The following is a 22,095-nucleotide window of genomic DNA, read 5'->3' as shown; positions in this document are numbered from 1 at the left end:
TCCTTTGCACAGCGAGGGTGTAACAGTCTGTCACTGAAGGTGCTGTGGAGTGCTGTTAGCGTGCCCTGGAGGGGGTGGTCCGGGTTGCCCAGCATTGATGACAGCTTGGCCAACATCCTCCTGTCCCCCACCGAGTCCACAGAGTCCAGAGAGCAGCCCAGGACAGAGCCGGCCCTCCTGACCAGTTTGTCCAGCCGCTTCTTGTCCCGGGCCGAGACGCCGCCTGCCCAGGTGACCACTCCCTGGAAGATGACCGATGCAACCACCGAGTCATAAAAGTTCCTGAGAAGTGTCCCCTGAACCCCAAAAGACCTCAGTCTCCTGAGTAGGAAGAGTCTGCTCTGACTCTTCCTATAGAGGGCGTCTGTGTTGTCGCACCAGTCCAGTTTATTGTTCAGATGAACACCCAGGTACTTGTAAATTGAGACTCTCTCAACATCTGTTCCCCGGATATTCACTGGTGCAGGTGAAGAGTGCTGGCGCCTACCAAAATCCAACACAATTTCTTTGGATTTCCCCGCATTGATCAGGAGGCGGTTCTGCTGGCACCAGTCCACAAAACCCTGAGTAAGTTCTCTGTACTCCCGATCATCTCCGCCTGTGAAGAGGCCGACAATCGCGGAGTCGTCAAAGAATTTCTGCAGGTGACAGGTAGGGGTGTTGTAGTTGAAGTCCGAGGTGTAGAGGGTGAACAGGAAGGGAGCCAAGACAGTTCCCTGTGGGGCCCCCGTGCTGCAGAGGAGCACGTCAGACACACAGTCCTGTGTCCTCACATACTGTGGCCGGTTTGTGAGGTAGTCCTGGATCCATGTGGTGAGGTGGTGGGCCACCCCCGCCCGCTCCAGCTTGTCTCCCAGTAGGGTGGGCTGGATGGTGTTGAAAGCACTGGAGAAAAAAGAACATGATCCTCACAGTGCTCCCCGCCTTCTCCAGGTGGGAAAGTGAAGTGTGGAGGAGGTAGATGATGGCATCATCCACACTGATGCCAGGCTGGTATGCGAGCTGGAGTGGGTCCATTGAGGAGCTCACCAGGGGCGCAGGTGGACAAGGACCAGTCTCTCCAGGGTCTTCATCAGGTGAGACGTCAGCGCCACTGGTCTGAAGCTGTTGAGCTCCTTTGGGTGGGGGGTCTTTGGCACCGGGACCAGGCAGGATGTTTTCCATAGCTGGGGGACCCTGCCCAGCTTCAGGCTCAGGTTGAACATGTGCTGGACAATTCCACACAGCTGGTCTGCGCAGGATTTGAGGAGCTGGGGGCTGATACCATCTGGACCCGCTGCCTTCCTCGCCTTCATCTTCTTCAGCTGGTTCCTCACCTGAGATGTTGTGAAGGCCAAGGCTGGGCAGGAGGGAGTGGTGGCTATCTGGTGTAGCTGGGAGCTGGAGACTGTGGAGAAAAGGGGGGAGGGGGTGACACGCCCAGCAGCAGGAGTAGGTGGAGACTGCAGCAGGAGAGACTGAGTGGAGGCAGGCATCTGATCGAACCTATTGAAAAAGAGATTCAGCTCATTTGCCCACTGCAGGTCCCCCCCAGTCCGGGTCTTGGGTTGTCCGTGGCCTGAGATGGTCTGCAGGCCCCTCCAGACTCCCCTGGCGTTATTCTGCAGCAGCTGCTCCTCCATCCTCTTCCTGTAGGACCTTTTCCCCTCTCTCATCATCCTCCTCAGCAGGCGCTGCACAGTCTTCCGCTCCTCTATGTTGCCTGACGCAAAAGCCCTCCTCTTCTCCTTCAGGAAAGCTTTTATGTCTGGTGTGATCCAGGGTTTGTTGTTGGAGAAGCACCTTACTGTCCTGGTGGGTGTGGTGTTCTCCATGCAGAAATTTATATAGTCTGTAACAGTGTCCTTTAGACTACTAATGTCTTCCCCGTGAGCATCGCTGAATACTTCCCACACAGTTGTGCTGAAGCAGTCCTTTAAGGCCTCCTCGGCCTCTCCAGACCATCTCTGAACCGTGCGGGTCACAACTGGCTGCCTGCGGACCAGAGGTTTGTACACAGACTGGAGAGCCACCAGGTTGTGATCAGCTTTGCCCAGCGGGGGGAGGGGCAGTGATGTGTATGCCTCCTTGGTGTTGGCATAGAAAAGGTCCAGTGTTTTATTGTCTCTGGTGTGGCAGGTGACATACTGTGTGAATGAAGGCAGAGAGGAGGAAGGGGAGGCATGATTGAAGTCACCAGAGATGAGTATCAGGGCATTTGGGTGCTGTGTTTGTAGCCTGCTCACTGCTGCAGTCAAGACATCACAGGCTGTGTCGCTGCTGGCAGCTGGTGGGACGTAGACGGTCACCGCGATCACATGACTAAACTCTCGCGGGATGTAGAATGGCCTCATGCCAACCGCTAGCAGCTCAATATCCCTGCTGCAAAGCTGCTCCTTAAACGTGATGTGCCCAGGATTACACCGTCTATCGTTCACAAACACAGCCAGCCCTCCTCCTTTCTTCTTTCCACTCTCCAGCGTCGTGTCCGCGCGTATGATTTGGAAGCCGTCCAATTCTACGACCGCGTTCGGCGTTAGCGCTGTTAGCCATGACTCCGTGAATAGCATCAGGCTAGCCTCCCGGAAGTCCCTCTCATGCCGGGTAAACGCCGCTAGCTCGTCCATCTTGTTGGGGGAGAGCGATCTAACATTCCCCATGATAACAGACGGGAGGATGGGATGGTATCGTCTCCTCCTTTCCCGGCGTTTAACCCCTGCACGAGATCCCCGTCTCTATCTCCTCAGCTCACGGGGGATATCGGGTCTCGCCCCGGGAGCCGGCGCAGGGTTAGCACGGAGTGTTAACAGCTGATTCCGGCTGTAAACAATGGGGGCGAGGCTCCGAGCCAAGTCGCCGGACACGATCGCGCAAAAAATAGAAATCAGCAGCAGCAAGAATACCGCAGTTTGGGTGTCCATTGCTACGCAAGTTACGACTATCAACTATATGAAAAAGGTATGAGGTAGAGTAATATTAAGGAACAAAAACACACGAAAAGGCTCACCGATGAGCCGGAGGTACTGTAGCGGGCTGCCACTCGCGCGCGCCGGAACCGGAAAAAAAGAAGGCGGTGCGTGCGCTAGAATCAAGGGACACTGTTGCACAATCATCCCCAACAACACGGCACCAGATGGAAAGATCACCAGAGCCATGAAAGGTTTGCAAGCCATGTCTGTTAAACTTAAATCAATGTCTGGAGTAGAGGACAATCCATTCCATAGTATGCTGAACTGGATGTTTGGTAAATGGAAAGGTCTTATTCTGACATTGGCGACTACCGTCATGGTTGTCTTTGCTGTGCTTGCTTTGTGTGGATGTTGTATCATTCCTTGCCTCAGGAGTCTAATCCTCCGGATTGTCCACAAAGCCTTTGGGGGGAAGGACCCCCATGGCCAATATCAGATGCTGCCCATGAAAGAGGATGCAGGGTCTGTGAGCGCGCTTGCTCCGTTAAACGTCGCCTCTGTATCCTTCTTTTAATTTTTATTCATGGTATATTTGGTTTGGTCTTTATTGACTACTGTAGCCACCTTGGCTATTTAGAGGGTCTCTGTTTAGCAGAGATCAAAAGGGGGATTAATGGGATATGTTTTTTTTCTGTTTAAGATGCTGATAGCTAAAAATGATATAATCATGTTAGTGGCTTAGTTTGTGCTTAAACAATAATGCTGTCTTGCAGTAAAGGTGAAGTAAAGTGAAGAGGAGGTGTGAAAATGTACTGCTGGCAAGTTTTCTGTAGAGTGCAGATGCAGGTTACAAGAAACATCAGTTGGAAATAACCGGCACAACGAAGCAGTTCTGCAAAACCACAAGTCTACCACCTTCAACTGAGGCCATGGCAACGACCATCATTCTGCGTGACAACAAGGGCGTCAGTGGACTCTGGACCAACCAGACGAAGACATCTTTACACTTTCACTTTTGATTCATTGTATAAAGGCTAATAAATGTTTCCTACCTGAACTATAGCATCCGGTAGCCCATTCGCAATAGTCAGACCTTCTTTCATCTCCAGCAGCTTTGACATCAATACTTCTATTGTGGGTAGGAGGATGCCATAGTAACAGTTCTCTTCTCCTTGCAGGATATCCAGAGAAATTGTGAGAGGCTTCAGAAATGCACAGTATTACTTTAGAAACTGCACTTCTCTCTCACTTATATAATTTCAGCTCTAAACCATCAGAGATGGCTCTCAAGTCAGTCATCGGTATTTCATTAATTCGTGCCACAGCATCATAGAATGAATTCCATCTTTTGGAGCATGGCACAAGAAACTTTTTGCCAACCAAATCGCCCACCAACTCTGAAGCCAATGTTGATCTGCTAGCCTTACTCCACCGTGCTGTGCACTTGGCTGTAGCGCTTCTGTATATTCCTTTAGTCCCGGGATTTGAAAGCAACCACTTGTCCACATCAGAGCAGGAAATTAAAGTGACAATGGAATGAGCTTAACATTGGCACTTATATAATAGGTTATGTATATAATATATATACATGTAAAAATGACATCAGTACCAAAGTGTCCACCCCAAAAGACTGTAGTGATTGAAAGTCTTTTTTTTTGTGATTACATTTACGACAAATTTCCCCGCCCCAAAAAGGGGTGTGGCTTATGTTATGTTTTCGGTCTCAGCAGTCTATGTCATGCGAGGAAGACATGCATAGTAATATTGCTCACTTTGACAGTTCTGTTGTCTAAAACGGCGACCGATCGCCACCAAAATGCAAATGCACAGTACTACTCTTGTCCACTTCATTCTGTGAAAGTATAAAAGTGTTCTGCACAATAGTTTGAATTTATTGACATAAAAAGCGATCTCATTATGATCACCTCCACAAAATCAAAAATACCGTGGTGAGAGCATGAATACGCACATGATCCCCGACTGGTTATATTTTTTAGGAGGGAGAGAGACGGCGGCTTGCAGCAGCAGCAGGCAGATTGGAGCCCCCCGCTTCCCTGCCCAGCTAAAGGTAGGATTGGGACGGCTAATAGCAACAACTAGCTTCAGGCCGTTAAAACAAAAGGCGTTAGCACAGCAACATTAGCTCCTTACTGCCCGCCCAGCGTGTGGGGGTGAAGATGAGCCTGTGTCTTCATATCGCCTCACAAGCAGTCCCGTGCGGTGTCCCTGCTTGCTTGCTTGCAGCCGCCATCTTCTGCCTAAGTGAAGCGGCGTGAGAGTGACAAAAGCCCTCATCGAACAGCGAACGAAAGGTTCCAGCGAGGCTGACTGCACAGCCGAGTGTGGCCGCATTGGAATGTGCCATTTCGGCTGTTACCTTCCAAATTGGACGCCGCGTTGTAAGTAAAAAAAACTGGGGGAATTTCTCATGTGCACGTCTACTCATTCCCACTTCAGTCTCTGTAAATATCCTGACTGGTGTTTAATGCCTCGCCCGTCCTAACCATGATCAGCAAAGAAGCTTTTTTTTTTAAGAAGCAGTGTTTTTTTTTAAGCAAAGAAGCAGGGTGCGCCAGTCCCAGCCTAAATCTATGTAGCTCTGCTGACTTCCACATTTCCTCATTCTCATATAAATCAGCCACGGAGAGGTTAATCCTTTTGATAAGTTGAAGTGGGCATTAGTAGGGATGTCCACATAAATTTTGGTGCCAATTGATCACCATTTTTGGACGTTATAAGCAATGAAAGTACAATGATTTCCAATGGAGAGTTTGTAATTGGTTCCCCCTGTGACTCCGGCCGAGCAAGATTAGAACGGTAGGGGGCGCGGCCATTGTTCTCATTATCAAGGGGCGTTATTCATGGAGTCACTTATTTCCTAATTTCTCACAAATTTATTGATAAAATAGAAAATTACAAGTCTTTTCATTTTCCTGATCGAAAAATATATAAAATGAATTTGTTAGTCAAAACGTGGCCACCGTCCCTTTAAGTTTAGTGTGTGAGAAGCACACCTCTGATGTGGTGGTAAAACAATACCCTGCTAAGGAGCTAATGAAAGTCGGCGACTCCACAGTAGAGAGCGGCCACAAGTTTTCAACAACATAACGTGCAATAGTTTTGTTGACGTGTGCCTCACTAACAGTCCGGTTAAAATCTAGTCGCTGTTGTTTTGGTGGAGGGGCTTGACTCGCTGAGAGTGTGTCCTCTGACAGCGGGTTAGCTTCAAACTTCGTCGAGGCATGTAGCTTGTGGCGGTGTTTGAGTAGATTCGTATTGCTGTTTGTCGCAGTAGATAGGATCTTTGAGCCAGAGAGACACAACTTACATTTGACTAAAATGTTTTTGCCTTTTTGCTCAACTAAAGTGAAATAATGAGCGTATTTCCACTTTGAGAAACTCGTCTTTCTCTCATATTGACTCTCCATGACTGCCGCACGACTGAATAAATGGATTCACGTCCACAATATGTCTTACTTGTCTGTTTTACAGCAGTTTGCATGGCACACGGCAACAGGAATGTAAACAGGAAGCAATTCACAGCAGCCGGCCAACAATGAATCAAGTTATCAAGTAACGGACAAACGCACCATATTGTAATGGTAACTGAGTTTCTTTATTGAAAAAAGTAACGCGTTAGAGTATTATTTACCATCAAAAGTCTCTGCGTTATAGTAGCGCGGTATTAGGAACGCGTTACTGCCCAACACTGCTGATGATACAGCATTATTCCTTAAGAGAAAAATGACTTCCGGACGGCTTCGAGGAAATTCTGGTCCACCATCCGACGTCTCAGGAGGGGGAAGCAGTGCACCATTAACACTGTTTATAGTGGAGATGGGGTGCTGCTGACCTCAACTCGGGACGTTGTGGGTCGGTGGGGAGAGTACTTCGAAGACCTCCTCAATTCCACCGACACGCCTTCCACTGAGGAAACAGAGCCTGGAGACTCTGAGGTGGGCTCTCCTATCTCTGGGGTTGAAGTAACCGAGGTAGTCAAAAAGCTCCTCGGTGGCAAAGGCTCTGGATGTTGAGGGGCTGTCATGGTTGACACGTCTCTACAACATCGCGTGGACATCGGGGACAGTGCCTCTGGATTGGCAGACCGGGGTGGTGGTCCCCCTTTTTAAGAAGGGGGACCGGAGGGTGTGCTCCAATTACAGAGGGATCACACTCCTCAGCCTCCCTGGCAAGGTCTATTCAGGGGTGCTGGAGAGGAGGGTCCGTCGGAAGGTCGAATCCCGAATTCAGGAGGAGCAATGTGGTTTTCGTCCCGGCCGTGGAACAGTGGACCAGCTCTACACCCTCAGCAGGGTCCTCGAGGGTGCATGGGAGTTCGCCCAACTAGTCTACATGTGTTTTGTGGACTTGGAGAAGGCATTCGACCGTGTCCCTCAGGGAGTTCTGTGGGGGGTGCTTCGGGAGTATGGGATACCGAGCCCCCTGATAAGGGCTGTCCGGTCCCTGTACCACCGATGTTAGAGTTTGGTCCGCATTGCCGGCAGTAAGTCGGATTCGTTTCCTGTGGGGGTTGGACTCCGCCAAGGCAGCCCTTTGTCACCGATTCTGTTCATAACTTTTATGGACAGAATTTCTAGGCGCAGCCGAGGTGTCGAGGGGGTCCGGTTTGGTGGCCTCAGTATTGCATCTCTGCTTTTTGCAGATGATGTGGTACTGTTGGCTTCTTCAAGCCGTGATCTCCAACTCTCGCTGGAGCGGTTTGCAGCCGAGTGTGAAACGGTCGGAATGAAAATCAGCACCTCCAAATCTGAGACCATGGTCCTCAGTCAGAAAAGGGTGGCGTGCCCTCTCCGGGCCGGGGATGGGATTCTGCCCCTAGTGGAGGAGTTCAAGTATCTTGGGGTCTTGTTCACGAGTGAGGGTAAGATGGAACGGGAGATCGACAGGCAGATCGGTGCAGCGTCTGCTGTGATGCGGACCCTGTATCGGTCTGTCATGGTGAAGAAGGAGCTCAGCCGAAAGGCGAAACTCTCAATTTACCGGTCGATCTACGTTCCTACTCTCACCTATGGTCATGAGCTGTGGGTCATGACCGAAAGAACAAGATCTCGGATACAAGCGGCCGAAATGGGTTTTTCCTTCGTAGGGCTCTCCTTAGAGATAGGGTGAGAAGTTCGGCCATCCGGGAGGGACTCAGAGTCGAGCCGCTGCTCCTCCGCGTTGAGAGGAGCCAGTTGAGGTGGCTCGGGCATCTGATTAGGATGCCTCCTGGACGCCTCCCCGGTGAGGTGTTCCGGGCATGTCCCACCGGCAGGAGACCCCGAGGATGACCCAGAACACGCTGGAGAGCCGCTGCTGCCTCCGCGACCCGACTTTGGATAAGCAGGAGATAATGGATGGATGGATGGATGGATGTATAAAAACTCCAGGAACCTTATGGTATTTTATCCCATATAATATTTCAGTAATTTAGGAGGTCTTCAATTCTTACACCTTTAATGTTGTGAAAATACCTGTTAAATTGTCAACATTTTATCAACAAGCTTTGTTAGCATGGAATATGTGTCACTCACATAATTTTTCCCCACATAAATCAACAATGCATGTATTCTTAAAAGGAACAAATCACTTTATATACAAAACTCGTTTGATAAAAACATTATTTTCGTGAAGGACTTATTTAACTGTGATGGTCAACTCCGTAGTTATGCAGACTTTTTAGCGGAAAAAGCATTCCCTGTTAAATTCAAAGAATTTCACTCTCATAAATTCCATTCCAAGCAGAATAATAGAATTAATGAAAGGTTATAAGAAACAAAATGAGCAACCTGAAATTATTAATCATCTCTACATGAATGGTATTGACATTTTAAGTAGCAAACGTACCAATAAACATTTTAGAGAATCTCTGTATAAAAGTACGAAAATAATGCCTCGTGGAAATTTTTTTAGGAACGCTGAATTCAGGAATATTAACTGGAGTAAAGCGTGGCAAATCAAAGTGTTCTTTTTGTAATGCTGTACCTGAAAGCGTGACTCGTTTATTTTTTGACTGCCCCATAAGTGCTACATTTTGGAAAGATTGAGAACTATATATTGTGTAAAACTACGCACAAGATTACACTGAATAGTAAACAAATTATTACTTTGTTTGAATCTAAAGAAAAAAAGCTGTGTACTAATATTAATTTATATGTTTTGTTGGGAAAATTTCACATCCATAAATGTACATTTCTAAATTCTACCCCGTTATTAAAATTATTTTTGATTGATGTAGATAATTATTTTAAGTCTCTTGATCTAACAAATAATAAATGTAAATCAATTATTACTATAGAAGCAGAAATGTTTAAAGAGTAACTCATCGATATCCCTGTTTTGAAAGGTGAATTTATTTTATTTTTATTTTATTGTAATTCTTATTTGTTTTAATGTAAAATTGTATTTTTGATAGTATTGTATATGTATGCAACGAAGTTCATTGGAATGCCTCATTACTATGTTGTACTTTATCTATATTTGTTAAATAAAAACATTTAAAAAAGACATTAAAGCGTCGCCTCTTGATTTTCCCCAAATACTGTATTTATTTCTGCCTACTACCTAATGGCTTCACTGTATAAATGCCCCGACACTATACCATATTTACTTTTGCAAACACAATGTCGGTGCACAGGAGTGACTTTGTGTCTTCTGCGCATGCAGGCCACTTTGGTGATGCATGTGTTCATACAGCAGACAAGACCGAGGTCGCATTTATAATGTAATATGAACGCTTACACAAAAGAAAATCAGATTTTTTTCAAAAAATCCGGATTGGGCAACCTAAAACCATATATAGCTTTAAATCTACAATATATTGAACTATATTTTGCTATTAAAGAGACGACCAAACTGGAACTTTTGACTTGAACCTTTCCTTTGAAAACTAAATGTAAGAATAATAATGTATTTTATTATTCATGTGTTGGATTCTTGTGGACAAGGCCTGTTAGCTTTATTAGCTTGTGGGTTTAGCTTTAGCTTTTTCCAAATCCACGCCCAACTTGTTTGATGTGCTTTGCTTCCACATATGTATGCTAATGGCCCACACACAAACACACACACACACATAGACAAAACAAGTTCACAGTGTTCCAGCTAGTTTCCCTTAGAGCTGGAACACCTTTGTAATCAGGGACTCCGAAGAAAATAAAAAGAGAGGAGGCGCGGGAGCCGGGCAGAGGGTTTTAGGAACTGTAATCGTACACTTCCCTGCGCTCTCCTTGCAAGTAAAAAGACAATTTTGTTGCCGAGTGTCTTCTCTCCTCATTGTGTGCATTGTTTACTAATGTCTCACTTGGTGTGAACCTGACATTTACACTAAAAGATGCAGAGAGATACTTCCGCACAGCGAGGAACCCATGAGCGTCGAGTTAGCCACAAGCCTCAAGACTCCTGAAACTATATCTCTTCTTTTCTGGCATCGTGAGTCCACAATGACACTATGGAAGGGTGTAGCACGACGGCTGTTGTGTTTGTATGTTCTGAGTTAGTAAATAAAAAAATTCAAAAAAGTACATTACTGCTACTTTTGCGAGGTAGCTCCTACGTCACTTCCTCTTATGCCCTGAAAAGCCGCCGCTTCCCTACTATTGTGAAACAACAGCAGTGGAACATTTGCATTTCTCCTGCTGAACTAGCAACAATTTTGTGGTTGACTCAGGTTGCAAGACTCTATGTATATAATGTGAAGTATTTCTTAATAAAAGTGTCTTCCCTCCGAAGAACCATAAACCACCATCCGAATCCGTTAGCCACAAAACTAACTGTCTTCGGTAGCCCACCGAAGGGCGATCCTCGCAAAAGTAGCAGTAATGTACTTTATTTTTATTTTTTTATTTAGTAACTCAGAACAGAACATACAAATGCAACAGCCAGGGTTGACAAACATAGAAGCAAATAAATGTCTTACAGAACTATATTGTAAAACGTGACATCATCAGCTGTGCGCAGGCTTAGCTGTATCACGGCATGATGCTGAGGGCGCTCTCAGCACCATCTGTAAAGGACCCACGATGGTCAGCCTTCTCCAGCAGACAGACAGTTCCAGGTGAGGTCCTCAAAAAGGTGGACAACAAGGTACTTGTATAGCTGGAGACCGCTCCCAATGCTGATACACGCATACCCTGGGGGGCAAGGTGTCATCTTTTCTTTCTGAAGTCCACCTTCTTCCTCGGTCTAGTTGCTACCTTTGTACCAGTCCACCAGATGCTCTATCGCTCTGTATTCTTTTCTTCCCTGTACTCTAGAAGAACAACAACAACAAACAAGATATTTTAAATCACTTTATTTGAAAATCACATTTCTATACATTGTAAACAAACCTTGAGACAGGTACATTAAATACATCAGGCCATAACAATATTTAGTCATCACACAACAACAGGCATTGTAAAATAACATTTGTAAGACTTGAGAAAACACACAAAAAAAGGTTTTGAACTGGAAAACCGTTTTTGGATTTATAAGGTGATTTATAATGTATTGATATCGAATCGTCTTTTATTGGAGAGCTATCTATTAGAAGGAATTGGCACATTGACAGTGCTGACAAATTAATTCAAATGTGTGTAAAACAACAAAAAAATCATTGCGTCATACAATATCGAACTTAGCCAGACTTTATCGAATTGAGTGGTAATCTCGCAGAACCGAATCGTTCCACTTTCAAATCGAACTGTCCTTAAATCGTTTCACGCCTCATATATCGAAAACCGAATCGAATCGTATCATCTTTTGAGGAGGGATGCACACCCCAAGAGAAGACACCCGTCACTCGACTACTTTGTTTTGCAGCACTTGATTTAATTCTCGGGAGTACTTTCAAATAAGTCGAAGAATTACAACCAGGCACCAAGCTTGCGGATGACAAGGTGATTGGGCCCTTCATGAGTTGCCTTCATCATTTTCCAGGCATCATGATGCATGAGACCTTCCAGAGAGAATCCATTTATGGACAAGACCTCATCACCAACTTCCAGTAGCCCAGACAGCTCAGCAGCACCTCCTGTTGTGGAGGGGCACAACAAATCAGGGTAAACCTGTATTCTCTGGTTTTATTTCTCCAAATCAACTTTTTCCAGAAAAAAACAACAAGAACAACTGAAACAAATCATCACCTTTAAAGATGCGTTTTACAGTTAGGGGCTTGTCTCCAGTACTTGAGGCTTTTCCCCCATCCAGGCTGAAACCCAAGCCAGCAGTCGTCTTGTGAAGCTCAACTTTCAAAGCCCCAAGTGGACCCACGTCTTCAGGTACTAATAGGACAACATGTTGACTTAACAGCACTTTGCACAGCACGAGTAGAAGTACAGTAAAACCCTCGTGGTTTGCGGTCCTGGTATTCCGCGTTTTTTTTTGTTTTGTTTGTGTGTGTTATTAATTGTATATACTTGCCGTTTTGTGGAATTGTTTTGAGTTGAAATCCAATGTCACAATAAAATACCCGTATGTACTGATTTAGGGATGTAACGATTCACTCGAGCCCCGATTCGATTCGAGTTTCAGTTCCCAATTTTTGATTCGATTTTTTAAAAATCGCTACCGTGCTTGTCTCTTGCGCTCGTGTGGTGCTGCAGCCATCTACAAACGCAATACGCAATGATGTTTGTCGCAAGCGCATTATTTGATCTACACATTCAAAACTTGGTATGGGTCTGGAATGGAAAAAAAAAAGAAAGAATTTTTTTAGCACTCTAAATTAGTATATTCAAATCACCTAGGTATGTTATGTCTTTTGTTAATTGTTTCTGTATAGGGCTTACGAGTGCTGAGAAGTCCGAGTTCGATCCGTATCGATTCGAATCTATTAATCGGCTTGAATAGATTTTTAATCGATTTTTGATTAATCATTACATCCCTAGTACTGATTCAGCCGCTCAGAGTGTCGCTATTGTTTTGTCAGCCGCTGATTGGTCAAAAGATGACTTTAAAACTTACTGAACATTTACTCCCACGATGGAGAGGGATTTACTGTAATCCTGGCGCACAATAATTGGCATATTTTTCTCATATTTTTAGCCTTTTTTTTGCCGGTCTGTCCTCAACCTGGGTACCCTTCTGTTAGGGCTGCACAATTAATCAAAATTCAATTACAATGACGATTATTACACGCCATGATTACAAAATTGGCAGAATCGTAAAAAAAGACTATTAATATGCATTTATATCCAACATACTGTTTGTTTACAAAAGGAAATCATACTTGAATTGATACATTTTTACCTTTTTCATTTTATAATAACTAATTTGATTAATTTTGTTTGGTCCAAAAACAACTTGCATAGTGTTTAAAGACATTTATTTGTCCTATATTTTTTACGTTTGAATATTTTCTTGTTTTGTACCAAAAATTAAATGATCGTTTGAATAATCGTGATTTAAATAATGACCAAAATAATGACCAAAATAATTGTGATTAATATTTTTTTTTTTCATAATTGAGCAGCCCTACCTTCCATCTTCCGTTATCGCCCCTATTCATAAAAACAATCGTCCTCTGACCTCGTGCGTTCTCGTCCTTTTAAAGCGCTTTCCGTCCTAACCATCCATCAGTCAGTGAGTGTAAACCAAGGTCTTACCTGTACTTGTCTTCAAAGACATCTTGATGGCTGGTACCCTCATCTGTTGCCGGCTGGCTGAGTCAAGCTTTTCAATGGTATCCTTTTCACTGACCATGCCTCTGCAAATAACTACTGAGGCTTGTGTCGATAGTTTAGCTTGATGTAGGCAAGAAACAGCCTCTCCATGGGTTTTACCATCCAGGCTCGTGCCATTTATAGATAAAATTCTGTCGCCTCTCAGAATTGTGCCCTCTAGGCTGGCTGCACCTTTGCTGAAGATTCGATGAACCTGGTGAGAGACGATACAATATCCTGCCATCACACCTCCCTAAAAAATAGCTAATAAATAATAAAAAAAATCCAGGTGACAATGGCCTCCTGAATATTGGTGACTTTGGCCATTTTGCTTTAAATCACTGGCATCGGGCAGAATACTCGTATGCCTCCAAAATCATCCGTTTTCAGGGGACTCCAAAATTGTCACTTTTGATCAACCATTAACATTGTGAAGAAACAAAGAGAGCGAACAATTTTCCGCATTAAATTGATCAATAATTTGTAATAATAACAATCAACCCTTGTGCACCAATCAATTGTCAAGATCTAGGTATGTAACGATTCAAGCCTCGATTCGATTCGATTTTCAGTTGCCCATTTCAATTCAATTCGATAAAAAAAAATTACAAAATGAATTACTCATTTTAAAACCAAAATATGTTTTTATTTTAACATCTGCATTTTGCCCAAAATTGTTACAAACAATAACTTTTTCGAACTAATGAAAACATTTTTGAAAATAAACAAATTTTGACTGTTTATGAACTACATTTTTGTCCAAGCAGTGTTTTTTAGTACCAGAAATAAACATGGAAATAAATACATGTAGAATAGATTTGACTGTTATCATTACAAATCCTTTTGTGATCACAATTTAAATATCGATTCTTTTAAGTTTTTACTTTGATGCATATTTTAAGCGGTTTAAGTCGATTTTAACATCCCTATTAAGATTAGAAAATATGGAATTAACCAAATTGTGACAGAGGTTTCAGCCCAATGCCAGTGAAATAGTTCTTGTTTCAACAATATTCACGGAAAGTTAGAGGATGAAGAATTTTGTGAATTGGGACTGACTGGCATTCAAAGGGGAAGTCAACCCCAAACATTTTCTTTACAATAATATGTTCTATGCGCCTCCACTAGTCTACTAAACATGGCATTGAGTTACTCTCAATTTTTTTGGTAATATTTTTACAGTTACTGAGTCTGGTTACGTGTTACAAATTTCGATACCACAACACAAATGTATTCACATAATTTAGCCAGAAGACTAGTTTATTACCTCACTGTACATGATAAGCTTGTATTGAATTCAGCAATCACCACAATCATCCATCCATCCATCCATTATCTGTACCGCTTTTCCTCACAAGGGTCGCGGGGCGTGCTGGAGCCTATCCCAGCTGTCTTTGGGCAGTAGGCGGGGGACACCCTGAATTGGTTGCCAGCCAATCGCAGGGCACACAGAGACAAACATCCGCACTCACAATCATACCTAGGGGCAATTTAGAGTATCCAATCAACTTACCATGCATGTTTTTGGAATGTGGGAGGAAACCGGAGTACCCGGAGAAAACCCACGCAGGCACGGGGAGAACATGCAAACTCCACACAGGGAGGCCGGAGCCGGGATCGAACCCACGACCTCTGAACTGTGAGGCGGACGTGCTAACCAGTCGACCACCGTGCCGCCCCTCACCACAATCAGTTTCTTGTTATTCTGTGAACGTCGCGTAGCAAAGTTGAACGTGCCCATTAAGACCCTCAAGCATTTCGTTTGATTTCTCATGATAAATAACATTTTTAGAACTGGGCATTTTACTACAAATTGAGCGTCCGCTATTCGTCATCCATCTGCAGCGTGGCTACCCTTTCGTCGTCCGTCATTCACCTTTTTTTTCCGGGGAGAAAACAATTAGAAAAAATACAGTAGTACCTGTCTATAGGGCAGTCCTACTCTAATTCTAAATGGGCATCCATCGGCGAGTTCGACTAAACTTTCACTTTTCAAACGATTCACCCAAGCCCCCATTCGATTCAATTTTCGATGTGCAGTTCCCGATTTTTTATTAGACTCTTTTTTGTAAGATCGCTACCATGCTTGTCTCTGTGCGCTCGTGTGTTGCTGCAGCCATCCACAAACGCAATATGCAATTCAGCTTGGTGCAAGCATGTCAAGTAGGGCTGCCAGAAACTATTATTTTGCTAATCACCAACAGTAGTCGCAATTAGCGACTAATCGGATCATATGTAAATTGTGGCATAATCGCAACAAGCCCTTACATGACCATCGGTAGCTTACAGCTTCAGTTCTTAAAGTTATGCAGAAAAGAATAATAAAGACAAAATGATAGTACATTCAACTTGTATTGAGCTTTGCAGCTTGCACCAACATTCCTGACATGTTTATAAATGAAGTTGTTGAAATTGAAGGTGATACTGTGGCCTTATTTTATTTATTTTTTTTAGCTGTAAGTGTTTATTTTAAAATGGAATCCAAAACTATACACTATGCTGAGTTGTACTAATACTATGAAACTACCTATAAATATTAAAAGTAATACTTGTCAAAATATTTAACTTTTCTTGGGCACCATGCCTTTTTTTTTTTTAAATGTAAAAGAGTGAAATCATATGAGTAAACTTAGGGAAAAGCATTGTGCCCAATAAAACTACACACTTGTATTGGTTTTTAATTCTGCTTTTATTTAACCTTAATCCAAAATGTTTTGTTTTGCTTCTCTAATATACATAATTTGATCTGTAACGAATATGCCTTCATGTGGACCACGTCTCCGGGCTGGACACAATATCCAGCCAGGACTACCACCAAGTCTGCTCCTGCCTCACTTCAAAATAATTGAATCACCAGGGCACCCCAGCAATCGGATTTGACAAAGACATGCTAGGACTCAAAAATAACGAAACTCCTGATAAGGAGCCACTCTTCGTCGCCTGGGCCACCTCTACAGACAATGGATGTGGATTTGAACGGCCCTGAAACAGACATTCCGGAGCCTCTCCAGCGGGAAGCCAGAAGGTTCCTCTCACAATCAGTGGGGGACCAAACCCCGACGAACATGGACAGTGCTGGATGAAGAGTGAACTCAAGAGGTCGACATGGGAACTGCAGCTTTAAACTCCCTATGCATTTTGGTCACTCAAAATACCTTGATATGAAACATATTTGAATGTATGTTTGTGTATTGTTTACTGTGTGTGTCTTGCTAACTTTGCATTGATGAATCTGCTTGTCTATGGTAATAGTAATTTTCCTGGTCAGGTTTATGACATAACAGTGTAGCTATAGGTTTAGCCCCTATTTAGGATTAATGTGGGGAAAAAATATAAAGTATGTTTTGATTCAAAGACTGGTCTCATAGCTCTCTTTGATCCTTGAATATGATTCTTTTCCTGTGAAACACTACTGTTGAACGATACATCAAAGACGTCCAACTAATATGGTATTGGAATTGGGTTTTGCAAAGTGCGCAAATTGTTTTTAGTGTAAAACTACATAAAAGTCAGTCTTTGCGACAGTGATTCTACACAAAGGTTGCCTTAAACTGAGTTAACTGAGCTAATCTTTTAAAAAAGCATATAAAATGTAAATTAATCACCATAGTTCATGATTTAACTTTGACAGCCCTAAAAGAAACATATTACTTTCACATGCAAGTAACTAGTAATATGTAATATATTACATTAAAGGAGTAACTTGCCCAAACTGTTGGCCGTTATGTGATGTCATTTTCAGTCGGCAGAAGTGACCAAATGGCCGCCCCCTGAGCTAGCTAAAAACGGGTGGATTTCTCCTAATCCACAAACGCTATATTCATCAGAATGCCCTGTTTCAACTAGTGCAACTGCTGGGAACATATTCTGGGAAGAAAAAAATGTTTGGGTTGACTTCCTGTTAAACAAGATCAATCGCCACTTTGACCTGCGTTCCCTCCAGCATCTAGAGTTGGATATTTTCAAAATCTTTCGCTTTGTCGAAACAGCTCTGAATGTTTGAAGCCCAGCTGAGAACACTGCGTCGCTGTTGATGTGGTACCTTCAAGTAATTGTAGATACAAAAGACGAGACCATTCAATTGACTTACAGTGATGATCTTTTGCTCAAGGTCACTCCCACCAGCAATGCTAAATCCAAGTCCTGAACCTTCCTCTTTCTGAAGGACCACAAGGTGAGCGTGATTGTTCACCTGTACAAATCAGTCAGAGAAAAACTCGATGAAAACGAGCTAGCAACTTTGCATGTAATGATGAATGAGAAAATAGGCTTTCATGTGATACCTCGAACAAATTGTTGCTTTCCCGGAGCCGAGCCGGAATGTTCGTCGCGGTTTTCTGAAGTACTTGCAATTTAGACTGACTCACAGGAGAAGCGTTTAGATCTTTTAACCTGCGCACAAAATACATTTTGTTTCTATATTTGTCATACCTTAAACAAGGCTCACCGTGCCCGTCTCTATTTTGGGGGTGCTATTGACATTCCAAACACAGCGCTCAAGTGTGTTTGCTTATTGGGAGGGGGGGGGCTGTGAGGAACAACGCTGTCAGTGGAAAAATAGATATATGCAGGCAGCTGACATTGGAAGACATTCTTTCCAATGGTAAAAGCTACAAAGAGTTTGCCATCAGTTGATCAAAATAACAATGACTCTGAGAGCATGCTTGAATCTACTTATTTTCTCCTGTGGCTCTCTGACATGTCAAGGGTGGGGCCCGGGGAGGGGCGACACCATTGATCCAAAGGATTACACGATTCTTTGAGGAGTATTTCCCCCTTTGGATTGACTGGGCCAAACAAGAGGTAAGGGCTTTTTGGCAGTGACTTTTATCACTGCATTCTGCAAAAACAACTCTCACCATGTTCTGGGGTGTTGAACAATATAGTGTGTATCCTCTCGTGGGCTTCCAACCTCCATACCCATTCCCCCCCCAAAAAAATATGCTTCTAGACATCAAAGTCAACACAGTCACACGTGCGCACACATAGATTTTTTTTTTCTAAGTAGTTAATATATCTGAGGTGTCACATTTCTATTCGTTGGCTTTTGATCTGACCTGAGACTGACAAATATGCGGCTGTTTTTCCGTTGTCAATTGTATAGAGTGTTTTGTATCAAATTATTATTACTGGTGGGCCACACAATATGCAAGCTTGTATGCAAGCTGGTAGAAATTTGAACATAGCTGCATTTGGCCTCCGGGCTGGACTTTGGTCATGCCTGATCCAGGTCTTAAAGAGAAATCTACCTAAACACATTTTTTTCAAGAATATGTACCCAGCAGGCCCACTAGTTGAAACAAGGCATTCTGATTAATATTGCGTTTGTGGAATATGAGTTAAGCAACAAAATCCACCCCTTTTAGCCATGTCTGGGGGCGGCCATTTTGTCATTCTGTCGACTGAAAATGACATCACAACTGCTCAGTGCTCAGGTAACAAGCAATCACGGCTCAGCTTCAGAAAACAGGTCAGTCGTGATTGGTCGTTACCTGAGCCCTGAGTAGTTGTGATGTCTTTTTCTGTCGACAGAAGTGACAAAATGGCTGCCCCCAGAGATGGCTAAAAACAGGTGGACTCTTAATATTCTTATTCCACAAACGCAATATTTATCAGAATGCCTTGTTTCACCTAGTGGGCTTGCATAGAACATTCTTGAAAAAAAAAAGTTTGGGTTGACTTCCAATTTAAGCGTGAGTTTCCATGTTCTGCTTTCTGTGGATTACATATATTGAAGTTAACTACTCTGTATTGGGACTTGGTAGGACTTTGAAGTTAGCTGTGTGGCTACTCCAATGTTTCCTCACTGAAGCTTTCGCTGATGATATTAAAGCATTTCAGTGTATTGCAATTGCATCCTACACCACACCCACCTGTGACACATTAGGGCCCTATTTTTGAAGACTGGCGCCTGTGCCCTGCGAAAAAAACCAGGCATAACTTGATTCTAGATTTTAGACTCGCAGAAAGCAGGTCTAACTCAAAGCAGAGGTGGTGTAACACAATTTTGTTGTATTTGATCGAAGCACAGGCAGACAAATCCGGCGCTCCGCGGACGTGCGTGGTGGAAGTCATTGGATTTCATTCATAACTAGAGCTGAAAGCAGCTTTAAAGGCCCCTCGCAGCCCTGGCAATGTTGGGGTACTGGCATGTTGGGATTATCACACATTGGAATTGGAATATTTTGAAAATGTAGTAAATCAGATTAAAAGCAATTTTGATCCAATATGACCTCTGTAAAAGGCTGAAAATGAAGCAAAATGTGGAAGAAAATTCAAAAGGGCCTACTTTCTTTTCAGTTTAGTATCAGGCTTACATTTGCCTCCAACTTTTGCAAGACCTTGGTGACACGTACAAAATGGGCTTCGCGAAAATGTTTCAGCCAGGTTGTTGAGCCATTTTTAAAAAATCGTACATTAGGCTTATAAAACACTTGAGGTATATTTTAATATAGAATAGTGCAGTTAGACTTCAGTTACGCCTGTGTTAAGTGAGAAGTGGCCACGCGTGAGATCTAAGGGATCAGCAGGACACTGGTCTGCTAAGGGGGAGACAGGATGTCATCAGGTAAGGGACATCTGGATAAGCTCTCCTTTGTTTTTCCTGACTGAAGTTGAATAGTCTCAAGGTAATCAAACTTAGGGGGTGTTAGGAGTAGCAAACTTTGGGGCACCTCTCTGTCTGGGGCATCCGGAGGGGGTTAGGCACCTCTCTGCCAGGGGGGTCTGGAAGGTGTTAGCCGGGAAATAGACAAAGGAATTAGCTATTCAAGGGCACCCAATGCATATGTAATAATCAAGTTTGAATATTCATCCTGCTCCCCATAAGAAGAGAGACACAAGACGGGAGGAGCGCGCGCCACAGCAACTCGGAGAGCAACTTGTTTTGGCATCAGCTGAATTGGTATCAATAAAATCTGGTTCCCAATCAACTGAATTGTCAGAGAAGTCTTTTCATCATCAACTCAGCCTGGCCTTGCGTCTGCTCCGGACAAACGCATCGACTGACCCTGCTCAACTAAAGAAAATACACTACACACTAACGCTGTTGCCTGGCCAGATGTTTGTGCAAAGTTTCATGAGTTTTCCAGCAAGTTTAGACCCTGAAAAGTAGTGTTGTTTTCTTGGTGAATATAGCATTGTTGGTAACAGCTTTATTTGAAAATTCGCTAACTTTGTGTTGCAACATCATGAAGGCTAAAACAGTCTTCCGAGCAAATATGACATGTAACGCTGGTAGAAAAACATAAAAAACTAAAACATACATTTTCTTTAGCCAGAATGTGGCGTTACCAGTACAGTAAAAGTACGTTCGCAGATGTCTCCAGGCCTTGACTCTCATCTTCTTCTTTTCCTTTTGGCTTTTCCCTTCAGGGGTCACCACAGCGAATCAATTGCCTCCATCTAACGCTGTCCTCTGCATCCTCTTCTCTCACAACAACTACCTTCATGTCCTCCCTCATTACATCCATAAACCTCCTCCTGGGTCTTCCCCTAGGCCTCCTGCCTTGCAATTCAAAACTCAGCATCCTTCTACCAATATATTCACTATCTCTCCTCTGGACATGTCCAAACCATCTCCGTCTGGCCTCTCTGACCTCATCTACAAAACCTCTAACATGTGCTGTCCCTCTGCTGTACTCATTCCTGATCCTATCCTTCCTGGTCACTCCCAGAGAGAACCTCAGCATCTTCATCTCTGCCACATCCAGCTCTGCCTCCTGTTTTTTCCTCAATGACACTGTCTCAAGACCAAACAACATCGCTGGTCTCACCACAATTTTGTACACTTTTCCTTTCATTTTAGCTGAAACTCTTCTATTACACATGAAACCTGACACCCGTTCCAATCTGCCTGTACACGCTTCTTCAACTCTTTTCCACACTCTCCATTGCTCTGGACTGTTGACCCTAAGTACTTAAAATCCTCTACCTTCTCTTCTCCCTGTCACCTCACTCTTCCACTTGGGTCCTTTTCATTCACACACATGTAATCTGTTTTACTGTGGCTAACCTTCATTCCTCTTCTTTCCAGGACAAACCTCCACCTCTCTAGCTTCTGCTCTACCTGTTCCCTGCTCTCACTGCTGATCACAATGTCATCTGCAAACATCATAGTCCATGGAGATTCCTGCCTGACCTCGTCTATCACCATAGCAAACATGACTCTCGTGAAATGTGAGAAATCTTTAGAAGAAATTATCATGTGGATCAAGTTACAGCAGCTTTTGTAGTCAAGGTAACGCCAAACTTTAAAGTAAATTCAAAATGGCGGACTTCGTATTAGGTTTAGCATATGGCACCAAGAGGCTTGGTCTCTGCCTGTGACATATAGAACCAAATTTTTGTAGATCTAGGTGAAACGTACAACCCGGGCTGCTTTTTAAATCTTTCTAGGGGGTGCTAGCGAGCCATCTTATAAAGATTGCACAATTAACTATTTAAATATTGCTGAATTTACCAGGCCTGATATGTGTGCAACGTTTCATGAGATTTTGTGCATGTTTATGTCCTCAAAATCAGCCTTGTTTTATTGGCAAACTGGGCATTACCATTGCAACAGCTTT

At 43.6% G+C, this 22,095-nt stretch overlaps 1 protein-coding gene across 11 annotated transcripts in view; it reads right to left on the bottom strand.

Annotated features, from left to right (window-relative positions):
- Window positions 1-8,328: 8,328 nt before the first annotated feature.
- The window catches only part of pdzd2 (PDZ domain containing 2), a 139,615-nt gene continuing 125,848 nt past the window's right edge, over window positions 8,329-22,095 (bottom strand). For 5 of the 11 annotated variants that reach the window (XM_086030042.1, XM_086030043.1, XM_086030041.1 and 2 more), the window contains 7 exons: window positions 19,402-19,446; window positions 17,812-17,920; window positions 17,619-17,720; window positions 13,472-13,742; window positions 12,011-12,148; window positions 11,746-11,898; window positions 8,329-11,136 (listed from right to left, as the gene is read on the bottom strand). In XM_086030042.1, the coding sequence (XP_085886168.1) occupies window positions 11,105-11,136; window positions 11,746-11,898; window positions 12,011-12,148; window positions 13,472-13,742; window positions 17,619-17,720; window positions 17,812-17,920; window positions 19,402-19,446 (850 nt within the window). In that variant the 3' untranslated portion in view covers window positions 8,329-11,104. Of the gene's footprint in view, window positions 11,137-11,163; window positions 11,899-12,010; window positions 12,149-13,471; window positions 13,743-17,618; window positions 17,721-17,811; window positions 17,921-19,401; window positions 19,447-22,095 lie in introns of those variants that run through there. The other 6 variants (XM_086030046.1, XM_086030047.1, XM_086030045.1 and 3 more) reach the window with 5 other exon arrangements.

The sequence above is a fragment of the Filicampus tigris genome, chromosome 5 (genome assembly GCF_054856515.1).
Source record: "Filicampus tigris isolate MCC_2025a chromosome 5, RoL_Ftig_1.0, whole genome shotgun sequence".
Taxonomy (NCBI): domain Eukaryota; kingdom Metazoa; phylum Chordata; class Actinopteri; order Syngnathiformes; family Syngnathidae; genus Filicampus; species Filicampus tigris.
Note: the sequence above shows the minus strand (reverse complement) of the source record. Positions and strands in the feature narration are given on the sequence as shown.